This window comes from Sardina pilchardus, chromosome 5, assembly GCF_963854185.1.
Source record: "Sardina pilchardus chromosome 5, fSarPil1.1, whole genome shotgun sequence".
In the NCBI taxonomy this organism is placed as follows: Eukaryota; Metazoa; Chordata; class Actinopteri; order Clupeiformes; family Clupeidae; genus Sardina; species Sardina pilchardus.
In genome coordinates this window covers 29,920,434-29,932,396 of record NC_084998.1, presented here as the reverse complement: position 1 = coordinate 29,932,396, position 11,963 = coordinate 29,920,434, and the positions used below count along the sequence as shown (strand labels likewise).

Genomic DNA, 11,963 nt, shown 5'->3' with positions numbered 1-11,963 from the left:
TTTATTTATACCCGGAGGTAGATTTGGTGTGCAGACAAGTGAGTTGGCACATTAAGGAACATACAACATAATAGACATTAAAACACATCAAACCACAGGACAGGCAATTAAGAACACAGACATTATGACACCACAGACAGGACTAATAGTAACCACTTGGAAGAAGACGTATAAAGTGCGCCAGTGCATCTCATTGGTAAAAACTTATGGCCTTAGTTTCAGGTCGGTTTTGTTAACTTCCCTGATTGCAGAGGGGATAAAACTCCCTCTAAATCGTTTGGTTTTGCAGGCGGGCAGTTTAAATCTAAGGCCGTATGCCTTATATGCGTCTAAATGACGCACGTCAAATGTCCAGTGCCGCGTGACGCAGACGGAGGAGTGTGCTAGAGCCTTTAGACGTCTCAAGGCCCCATCACATTACAGGCGGCATGCGCTGCGCTCACCGCTAGAATGCTCTTGGTTGAGGTAACGTTCTAATGATTGTTGTTGTGGTTACTGAGGGTTCCGCGCAAACAACCATTGACTTACAGCGCGCAGACATCCCAAGTCTCCCGGAAGTTCCGGGAGTCTCCCTCATATCAATAGCGACTCACTGATGCCCGCAAATTACTTAAAATCTCCCGGAATCTAGAGCGAGCGGGCAAGATCGCGCACACACGACACAGACTGTGCTCAAAACCGCGCACAGCATCTGTGTAGCGCACACACGACAGAGGCAGAGTGAGAGACTGTTCATGTGTGTGATAGTGTGCGTGTGTGTCTCATGAAGCATCCTGATTGGCATGTTTCGGTAAGTCAACCAATCAATTTCCAGTGTGGGCGGGATTATATCTCTTCTCCCGAACCGTATTAATCATTTCAAGTGCATATTATTCAGGCCGGCTAGTTGCCAGGGCTACATGAAAACAACAAACTCCTTAGACCTGTTTAAAGTTGCAATGGAATAAGAATAAAAGCCGTTTACATTAATAGTATAAGCAGCCCATAAAGTATTACATATTCCTACATGATTAGAAGTGCATTGTGCTATAGCCTGTATTATTGCGTTGTCTTCCTCTTTTTTTTTTGCCAGGGGGGGGGGGGGGGGGGTGGGGGGGGTAGGGATACCTCCCTGAAATGACTTTTTGCAGGTTGGGATGCCTGAGCGCGCCACGGTCAAAGTTCAACATATTTCAACTTTGACCGCGGTAGCGCAAGAGCGGCAACTGAGCGCAGCGGCAGACCAGTTCTTGCGCGTTCAAACCATTGAAAGTAATGGGTTTCATAGCGCATGCCGCGTGTAATGTGATGGGCCCTTGACTTTGAATTTTGCTACCGTAGAGGTAACTTGCAATGCAACTTGCCTTAGGTAGTTAGCTAACCAGGATCTCCATATATGGGCAAAGATGGCAGCTTTGGTTCCTTTTTGTAAGCGAACTTCAGAGGTCTATAAACAGCATAAAGCAGTAGCCTGATTGCCATCGGTTTGAAAGACTCTGCGAGTCTTTAGTCTGACCAAGAGTCTGTGCTACACGGTTTCTCCAAGCGCTTGGTTGACCCGCCTCCTTTAAGTGCCTCGATTTGCTACTGGTCGATGTCAGAAAGCGGTTTGCCGAGTTTAAACCAACAACAACACTCTTTCCTCTGCCTTGAACACGCCTCTACCCAGAGCCGTTGGAGCTGCTCAAAGTTGATTGGTTCTCGATCAAAGGGGGCAGTTCCGCAGATTTGGGGAATTCAGAAATCCTTCACGATTAGCAGTTGACCAGACCAGCGACAGCAACGCCGAAGGTGTTACGTCACTGGGAGGGCGTGCCAGGCTAATAAAGCAGTGCTCTCCATTAAAAGATTACAGTGAATTTTAGTGCCGAAAACCGCACCATTGGAAATGACGATGGTTAGAGAATGTTCAGGAATACTTATAGTAACAGCTGTTGGTTGATCTGTGTAGCCTACAACATATTTTAGACTCACCAGACTGCATCTCATTGATCTGATGTCAGAACTTGATCCAATTTAGGCTACTGCATGTATTTCAACAGTTATACACAGGTTCACAGTTCTAAGTTATATAGCCTACTTGTTTTCTTAGCTTGTTTACTGACAACTGGAGGGGAAGACCAGTTACAACACAGCATGGACACAAGAAGAACATTTCTTCACATAGCCATTCTTGTGTGCAAACATGTCAATAAAGTGATAGGCCTACATATGCAAATTAGCTCTAATTAAGTAAAAGCTTCAATTGCTTTGGCATGATGCTCTTGTAAAGGTGAAGTTGCACATGAACAAAAAAAGGTAAATACACTTATGTATGATCATTTGGTATATTTAATACAATTTTAATATTAGCCTATCTGCGCAAAACGACAACCGACTGGAGACCCGTAAGCATTGCGAGCGCTAGCAGAGCCTTAACCACACTGCCACCCTGTGGTCAGTAGGCTATGTACACAACAATATTTGGATTCTTGTACAGAAAATGTAACGAACAAATAATATAGACCTACTAATTCAGGCGTTTACCCAAGTGTTCCAGTCCTTGCACAAGCGTAGGCTATTATACATAAATTATGTATGGTGTATTTTGTGTTTAAATAATCTGTCTATGCCCTGAATTAGGCTAGCCTACCGAACGCCATGCAACTAGGAGGTGGCGCCACAGAGCCATAACGTCCACGTTTCTTTCGTGTTTAAATGAAGCGTCTTAAGAATTAGTGTAGGCCTACTGGTGAATAAACGGTCTTGTGTCTGACGACTTTTTCACCCTCTAGCCTAAAGCATCCGCCCGAAATCGACAGCAGCAAACATTACCAGAAACTAGTACAGACAACATCGCATAGACTACGCTAGGTTTGTGACTGGATGTTCTCGATGAAATATGTCAACCACATGACGTATTGTCGGAGTCTCTGTGGCGCAATCGGTTAGCGCGTTCGGCTGTTAACCGAAAGGTTGGTGGTTCAAGCCCACCCAGGGACGGATGCGTTTTACGCAACGCAAAGTTGAATGAAGACTTGGATGGCACATCCACTACAAGTGGTCATTACCGCGTTAGTAGAAGTAGGCTACCATCAATGTGTTCGTGTGGTAGACATGCACATGTTCTGTCAAATATTTTAAAAGACAAATTTGCATGAATCAGATGACCAACGCAAGGTTACAATGTACGATAAACCTTTCTCTACCGCACATTCTCATTTTCTGTGGCGAACAAACGGTGATTGATGCGAAGTTACTGTTAGAAATCAGAGGTTCCACTACACGGCATCTGGTGGTCCAGTTTTGACATGTGAATTCAGTAAAAAGGAGGAATGATTCTGTAGACTTCCGAGTTGTCTTGAACGCAGGCACACGGCTCTCTTCCATTGACTTTCACTGTATTTTATACAGCGACTCACATGGTACACAGTGACATTGCAACAGAGGATGTCTGGAGCAACACGTTTTGATATTACGTTGTTTAAACAGCAGTTTTCTCGCAATGTTATTTCTTTATGTTGTGAACTCGAAATTATATAGCCCCTGGAATCAGAGCCAGGGCTTATTAACATGATCCTCGAACGGAACCAGTTTTTCCCTGACATTTTGGTCCACCCACCTCACCTGGCCTTTGGCCAATTAGCCTGCACTGTGTTTTCCTGTCACACGTGTCAACACCAACACACAAAGAAAGTAACAGCTCGCGGTACAGGGTAGATATTTTATTTCATAGTTGCTTGTGGTCTTGTAGGACCGCTGTGCTGTGTGTGTTGCCAGTGGTTAGAAGATGGTTCTGACGACAGCTGAGACTGGATGACATACTTTAGGGACCTAGCAACAAGCCGCACAAGATTCCACACTCACCTGTCGTGTGTGTGCAGATAAAGGGGTCCAGACAGAAAAGGAGCATTTTACACCAGTCAGCATAACCAATAGCTTGAAATGAAATGGGGGGGGTTGGTCGCCACTAAGCAAGATTTCAGACTTAAAAAGAAACTTGCACCTACAAAACCCTAGCACCCATATTATATAACACAGAATATACACAGGTAAGTAGTTAATTTAGGTGATCATAAACAGGGTTTCAGGTTACACTGAGTGCAGTCATACAATAATGGTGCCTTGTGATGTCAGTTCCAACCAGATAAACAAAAACAAACAAACAAACAAACAAACAAAAACACACACACACACACAACACTTCACAACGCACACAGGCGTCCACATGAGTGTGGTAGAGGACACTGTTTATTGATGAAGCCATGGAGAGGTTGAGATCAGTAACAAGCTGCTATGTGTGTGCCATCGCTCATGATGAAGACTCGACACAGAGATGCTCCGGACCCGACAGATAAGAAATTGGACTACATAAATAAGTGCTCGTTCCCCGGGTCAGACGGAAAACCCACCGGAACCGCCCGCTCACTTCATGTTCGCCACAAAGTCTTCGCCCTTCTTGATGGAGCCCTTGAGCTCCCCAATAGCGTCAGCAACCAACTTCTCCTCGAAGGCAGTCAGCTTGCCCAGGCCCAGGTTCTTCTCAATGCCGTGTTTCTGGAAGAGGAGAGCAGGCTACTTTACAATGGTGTGTGTGTGTGTGTGTGTGTGTGTGTGTGTGTGTGTAGAGGGAGAAGAGGCTACTTTACGACCAGATCCATGCACAACATCAATACATGTATGATACGAAACCTACAATATCTGTATTTGTGTGTGTGCGTGTGTGTGTGTACACTCACCCCGAGCAGCAGCAGTGTGTGTGTGTGTGTGTGTGTGTGTGTGTGTTTGAGTGTGTGTGCACTCACCCCGAGCAACAGTGGTGTTGAGAAGTACTTGCACTCGGTCTCCTCGGAGCGCACGTATGAACACTCCACCACACCCTCCTTCCCGTTCATGGCGTCCAGCACGGAGAAGGCGAAACGGGCACCAGCATACGCCATGGACAGGGTGGCAGAGCCTGCGGACAACACACACACACACACACACACACACACACACACACACACACACACACACACACACACACACACACACACACACACACACACAATTAAAACTAAGGAGCAGAACACACAACCTGACACATCACATAAGTGGCAGGAAAAAAGGAACTCCACTCCTATTTGTTTATTTATTCTTTTTTTTTTTTCAGGAAATGTGCCGTGTGAAATGAAAGAATTCGGCTATAAAGTGATGATGTAATAATGGGATAATAAATCTCTCTCCGGGTCCCAACAGCTTTCAGACTCACTTATTTTTCTCCATTAAAAAAAAATCATTTTTTCTCACTACTCGGAGTAGCCTTTAAGAAAATTGTCATCTTACTACTCACTTGTTGCCTCAACCTAATCAAATCATATTTTTTGCAGAAGCCTGGATGTTACCCTTGAATATATAATTTGTCTGCACAGCTACAGTAATTACTCTGTTAAAGTTTAGTGATTTTGTTTTACGCTCGCTAAAATGGAGGTGATGATGACAAAGTTTACAAGTTGCAAAAACCGTCTGGCTGCACTAATAAACACCTGCTCACAAAAAATTGGGCCCATGACGCCGGATTTAAAAAACGAATTGGCAAAACTTAAAATTACATTTTTGGCATCACACTCTGCAAACGAATCATTAAACAACACCAAAAAAAATGGGCCAATCAGATATGAGGCTGGCCCTGTGGAGCCAATGAAATGTGAAGCTGGCCCTGTGCCCACCTGCTCCAGCCTTGGCCTTGACGACCTCAGTTCCCGCCTCCTGGATCCGGGCAGTCAGAGCCGCCAGCTGATCAGCGGGGAACTCGACCTTTGGCGTACACTAGACAGGAGCAAGCACAGCACACACATGCACTCGTGTAAGGCAGAGAGAATCACAAAGTGTGTGTGCGTGTGTGTGTGCGTGTGTGTGCGTGTGTGCACGCGCAACATCGAGTGCGTGTATGTCAGATGTTTGTGTGTGTGTGTGCAACATTGAGTGTGTATGTCAGATGTTCTAGAGTGTGTGTGTGTGTGTGTGTGTGAGTGAGTGAGTGAGTAATGTTGAGGCTAAGTGTGTATCTACATCGTGTGTGTATCTCTCAGAAGCCTGTGTGTGTGTGTACCTGTGAGATGAGGGGGATGATGGTCTTTCCTGCGTGTCCTCCGATCACGGGCACATTCACTCGTGCTGGGTCAAGTCCCTGAGGACACAACACACACACAACTCAGGTTTCAAACCAAAAACACACACACGTCCTCTCGCTCAAGAGTACACATACAAAACCAACTACCAAACACACACACCCCCACCCTCTTGCTTAAGAGTGTATACATACAAAACCAACTACCAAACACACACACACACCTTCTCATTCAAAACTGTGTACACATACAATACTAAACACCCCCTCTCTCACTCACACACACCCCTCCCTCACCTTGAGCTCGGCCACAAAAGCATTGGCTCTGACAATGTCGAGTGTGGTGACTCCAAAGATCCTGTTGGGGTTGTACACACCGTGCTTCTTGAAGACCTCTGATGTGATGGGAATAGTGGAGTTCACCTACACACACACGCGCACACACGAGAACAGTTTATAGCTTCAGCTCGCTTTATCATAGGGCTACGCTCTAAACAAAACAATGAAGCATGTGATTCAGCAATAAACAAACTCATGGTCATGCTAGTCATGAAGGATAGTGAGTAGAGTGTGTGTGGTACTATCAGAAGAGTGTGTGTGTGTTAACAGTGTGTATATGTATGTGTCTACGGCTCTCCGACAGAGGTCGAGACATCCCATGGTTGGCGTATATAGTAGGGCAGCGCCGTACAGTCAGATAGCACAGGGACAAAAGAGCCAGGGCACCCATGCTGCCTCTACAGTAGGGGCTCCACACAGGGCACCCATGCTGCCTCTACAGTAGGGGCTCACACAGGGCACCCATGCTGCCTCTACAGTAGGGGCTCCACACAGAGATTCAGGAGGTCCTTTCTTCCTACAGCAATCAGACTTATCAACAAGAGCTGCTGGCCATCACTGCTGTTGTGATTTACGTTGCTGAGATTGCGTTGATTATTGTGTCCTTTCAGTGCCTGTGTACCTATATGTGTGTTGTAGTGTGTGCTGTACGATGGCCTGTCTTAAGTGTCAACTGTCCTACTGATGTATGTTGTGGTGTGTGGTTGCCAGGTAGTAAAATAATCCCCCCCCCCCCCCCCCCCCCAGTGCAATCTAATCTAATCTAATGGCAGTGTTAGAGGTCAGAGTTCAAATGTCAGAGGTTGAGAGGGTGTACGTACGGGGTTGGCGATGATGCAGATCATGGCCTCTGGGCAGTTACGGGCGCACGCGTCAGCCAGGGTGGCAACGATGGTGGCGTTGGTGTTGAAGAGGTCATCACGGGTCATACCTGCAGACAACAGAGGTGTGTTCAAGTTTGGCAAACAGTGGCAAGCGTTCGTAACGGTAATTGCATTGTTGCCTTCGTCCAGTTTCTGACCGCTTGCGATTGTTCACAACCGTTCGCTTCCCCTCTGCAGACTAGTCCCTGCAGATACAGCACCTTCCCTTACGCACCCACACACTTTACTGAGCATTCCTGCAAGCTTGGTGACCGTGAGGGCTTAAGGCTGTCCCACTGTGAAATTGTGAAGAGCTTGAGGGCTCACTCGCTCCCTTTCTGAGCCTTTTCCCCAAGTCGGCATCTACAAACACTTGACTCAAGGGAATTACCTACAATTCATCACGATGTGACGTGAAACACGGGGACACCCAAAGGGAGTCTGAAAGCTCAGTAAACAACTGTTCGTAAACAACTGTCGGTCAACAACTGCCACAGAACAGAAACGGAACACGTTTTTAGAGTTGTCAATTTAATGACCGGTGGCAGGTGCTGTCCCATTCCTGTTATGGCCTGTGCAGACTACACGATTTCAGCCCGATTTTGCCACGATTGTGTCGTGGCAGACAAATTTCCATTGTCTGGTCCGAATATTCAAAGTCGGGAACGACGTTCGAAGGAGAAAGCGTCTTGTAATCTGACATGTTCAACGACCCGCGATTTATTGTCTGCGACATTCTAAGACGTTACGACCAAAAGTCTAGCATGTTGGATTTTTTGGGGATCTCCTAAGACTCCCGTGTTGACACTGATACTGTGACGACACACAACGAGAAGGCTACGATAAATGATCTTGTAATGTGGCCACTCTTGCGGCCATGACACTGCATGATTTTGTGGTTCTCTGATCGCCTAGTCTGACATTGTCAATCGTAAAAGATAATCGTGAAAGACAAAAAAGTTGTGTAGTCCGTACAGGCCATTAGTGTTTGAACCCTTACACCCTCGCAAACGTGATCACTTGCAACTGATGTCAGTACAAGGGTGTGAGAGTTCAGGGTATAGGGATGGCATAGCAAGGGCATAGCGAGGGCATAGGGATGACGATAGGGTTTAGCCTTCATCACTACCATCTGCAACTCCCTTGAGCTGTGCCATCCTCCACCCCACAACTGTGCGCCAGCATCTTTATTTTTCAGTACAGAAACACACTTTGCCCCTTACACCCCACCATCCCCACCTGCATGACCACCCACCTGGTTTCACCTGGACACTTCTACAGGGATGACACACACACACACACACACACACACACACACACAAATACCCCTTTCCACAAGACATACAGGCCTTCTTCTACCCCCACAAGACATACAGTCCATCTTCCCCCACAAGACATACAGGCCATCTTCTACCCCCACCCACCTACTCCTCACCCAGTCGATCTACCCTTTGCCCTCACCTGGTTTCCTTGGCACTATAGCAGGGAGGATGATTGAGGAAACACACATACACACAGTCCTCACCTGGTTTCCTGGGCACTCCAGCTGGGATGACCACCACTTCACATCCCTTCACCGCTTCATCCAGCTGGTCTGCACCAATGTAACCTGTGGAGCAGAGGCATCCACGTCAGCAGGACGACTTTAGAAACACTCACCCCCCCACCCCCCAAACGGTCAAATTTCTAAACTATTCCTCTATCAGGCCCATCACAAACCCACTGATGTTGAGGTATTACTTTTGACATTTACATTAACACATACCTAAAAGTAGATGCCTTTATCCATCACATGTTTTAGATTAGATTAGATTCAACTTTATTGTCATCGTGCAGAGTACAAGTGCAATATCATGATATAAAGTATAGACAAGTGGTGCATAGACAGGACACAATAGTGCAGCGTAGACTGCATACAGCATACAGTTAGTTTATAGAAGGTGGTTTAAAGTAAATGTCTAAATTCAGTATAAATATGTGCAGCGTATTAGCCGTTACCTTGTAAGAACAGAATAAATATGGCTATGTAGAATGAACAATGCATAAACAACATGTAGAGATGTGTGCAGCAGGAACAGTAGACCTTTGACCCTTTGAGAGTTTACCTTTGACGTGTGCGCGGGTCTCGATGTGGCTCAGGTCAGCAGCGACACCGGGTGTATGAGCGATGTCGAAGAGGGACAGGTGGCTGACCAGAGGGCTGTTCTTCAGCAGGAGCGACAGCGGCTGGCCAATACCTCCCGATGCACCCAGCACGGCCACTTTGGCATGGCTCTGCACACACACACACGGTCAGATATGCAAAAAGAGAGACACCATGGGCTACTGTGAGAAAGGGGCCATCTCCCATCTCTGTAGCCACGACACGACCTCTACCTCAGCCCTGTCCCCTAAAAGAACGGAGTGGTGATGGTCAAGGTCAACACTTCACTTACCCCTCATCATGAGACAGTGCAAAAATATGTACCCCTCAGTGCCATATGAATCAACAGGGCAAAAACATTTAACCCTCAGTGCCATATGAATCAATAGGGCAAAACACATTTCCCCTCAGTGCCATATGAGTCAACAGGGCTAAAACCCTTTAAAAAAAAAAAAAAAAAAACAGTAGTGATTACTGGTGCAATTAAGAACTCCAGACGCCACCCATGTCCCAGTGAGAAAATGGGCCCCAAGGCAGCACGGCCCACAGACAGCGCGGAGCCCAGGCCACCTGTATTCTACTGTGCTGCGGAACTGCATGAGTCATTGGGTGCTTCAATAAAGACGCTCATTAGTACCACGCAATTGGTCTGTATTGAGCAACTTAATGGGTTCCTAATCAGGCAAGGGCAGGGGCAGAGAGAGATAGATGTGTGCCAGATGACGAGAGAAGTATGAGTGTGTGTGTGTGTGTGTTTGTGTATGGTCTGGTTTAAAATTTGCAGGATTGAGAGATGTTCACTGCAGTGAGAAACGCAGACAGCACTCTTTTCATCTCTTGAAGTGCCTCTGACTGAACCTGAGAACAGGTGACCTTCCTAAACAGAACACCACTACCCAAATCAGTAAACGAATAAAATGATTCCTCAGTCAGTCCACTGGAAACTCGGATCTGAGCAGAAGCTCTCTATATATAAAAACCGGACTTCCTGTCCTTCAAGAAGCACTCCACGCATAAAGGGTAGAGGTCAGAGGACAATATTTTAGGAGTTAACCTTTCTGCTGCTCCAAACTGGTCACGTGTGAGCGGTGGGGGTCCGAAAGCCACTCAGTGTAAGCAGGGGATTTGAATTAAGGCCCTGCTTGTGAACTAAGAATTCACTAAAGCGCTTTACGCTACAACACAGGCTACATATTCTCCGCAGTGGCCTACTCAGACTTTGGCACTGAGTCAATCACAGGGGGTCGCGGTGTTTAGCTACTACCGACTACTAAACTATGACATTTGCTCAGTACTTCTATTGTGCCGATTACAATACTACAAGCCAGTCGTCGTAAGTTGCACTTCTGCTACTGCAATACTAAAACCAACCGGAGTTGGAGTTGACATTATGTGGGTTTGCTTAGGGCTGGGTTGGGCATTCGTTTCAACATGAAATGCCAGTTCAAAGGCCAAAGACGACTGCCAACTAGCAAAGTTTGAGACCAAAACGGTTACCGTTAATTTTACAGTAGCGTAACGTTAACCCCGCATCCTATCCCGACGTCACCTAAAGAGACCTTCATTAACCCTTTCCCTCAACACGCGTGCAATCCGTGTTGCATTACAACAATGTGATTTTATCTAAATTTTGAAAATGCTAAAGTGGCAAGGTTAGGCTCTGATGTTCTTGCGGGCCACCCGTTGTCATCCATCAAGCATTGACCTTTTGGATGTGCAGCTAACATTATGATTAGCGCGCTAACACTTGAGCTAGCAAGTTATCTGACAGCTGAGGTTAAACTAACTTGGCATTCAACCTAGTCCAACGTTACTGAGACAAAATGACAGATTCTCACTGACAGAAAGTAACGTTATCTGGCTACCTTCTAGCGCGTGCCATAGCGTTGCTCATAGTAGCTTGGCATCATTGAATCATAACGCAAGCGTGGAGCATTACAGAGCTACATTTTAGCTAGCCAACACTTTCAACAGCCAATTGTAATGTAACCCTACATTAGAATATTGATGCCAAGCTAGCAAGTCCAAAGAGGCTAACACACCTCTCACTAGCTAACGTTAGCTAAGCTAGTCACTACAGCAGCTTGGCAGTTATCAATATGAATTAATACGTCACCTGTGAAGATGTGGAAAGACTGCGGGCAACACAGATGGTTGGTCTTGCAACGCGGGAGAACATCTTGGACAGAGATTGTGGGGCCTCACTTAAAAAAAACGAATTAAATCAAACGTATAGTTTCTCTCCCGTGTGACTCCAACGTCCTCTACCACAGCAACCGGTCGAGGAAGAGTGTACGTGCTACCAAACGCTTACAGACGCAATAAAATACGCAATATTCTTTGCCGTCTCTCATTGGACAAACGATAGCAAATCTCTAATGTGATTGTACAAACAGCCTGTCACTCATGCTTTGAGGGCGAGCTACCAAAGAGGAACAGGACTGAGTGGTCCAGTATTTAAAATCACAGCGCCATCAAAGTTCAGGAGGATACTAGAAATTGTTGAAAAATGGCAAATACTGTGGGAACGTTGATTTGGTGCTTTCACCGT

At 46.2% G+C, this 11,963-nt stretch overlaps 1 protein-coding gene and 1 non-coding gene across 2 annotated transcripts; one reads left to right on the top strand and one right to left on the bottom strand.

Annotated features, from left to right (window-relative positions):
- Positions 1-2,887: 2,887 nt before the first annotated feature.
- On the top strand, positions 2,888-2,961 carry trnan-guu (transfer RNA asparagine (anticodon GUU)). Its single transcript has one exon. It is a non-coding gene; the product is annotated as a tRNA-Asn (tRNA).
- A 1,220-nt stretch (positions 2,962-4,181) lies between these two features.
- On the bottom strand, positions 4,182-11,712 carry mdh2 (malate dehydrogenase 2, NAD (mitochondrial)). The gene is made up of 9 exons (XM_062537205.1): positions 11,529-11,712; positions 9,375-9,543; positions 8,795-8,878; positions 7,228-7,337; positions 6,365-6,490; positions 6,050-6,127; positions 5,667-5,766; positions 4,764-4,915; positions 4,182-4,515 (listed from the first exon to the last, which is right to left on the bottom strand). Exons 1-9 carry the CDS (start codon positions 11,589-11,591, stop codon positions 4,384-4,386), a joined length of 1,014 nt encoding a protein of 337 aa, XP_062393189.1. The 5' UTR covers positions 11,592-11,712; the 3' UTR covers positions 4,182-4,383.
- Positions 11,713-11,963: the final 251 nt, after the last annotated feature.

What these genes read in the sequence shown, in the direction of transcription:
- mdh2 (XM_062537205.1), bottom strand. Translation starts at nt 11,591, where the DNA reads ATGTTCTCCCGCGTTGCAAGACCAACCATCTGTGTTGCCCGCAGTCTT. An exon ending in GACCCGCGCACACGTCAAAG is followed by an intron (nt 8,879 to 9,374) that starts GTAAACTCTCAA and finishes TCTGCTCCACAG; the next exon opens with GTTACATTGGTGCAGACCAG. An exon ending in CTTTTGTGGCCGAGCTCAAG is followed by an intron (nt 6,128 to 6,364) that starts GTGAGGGAGGGG and finishes TTGTGTCCTCAG; the next exon opens with GGACTTGACCCAGCACGAGT.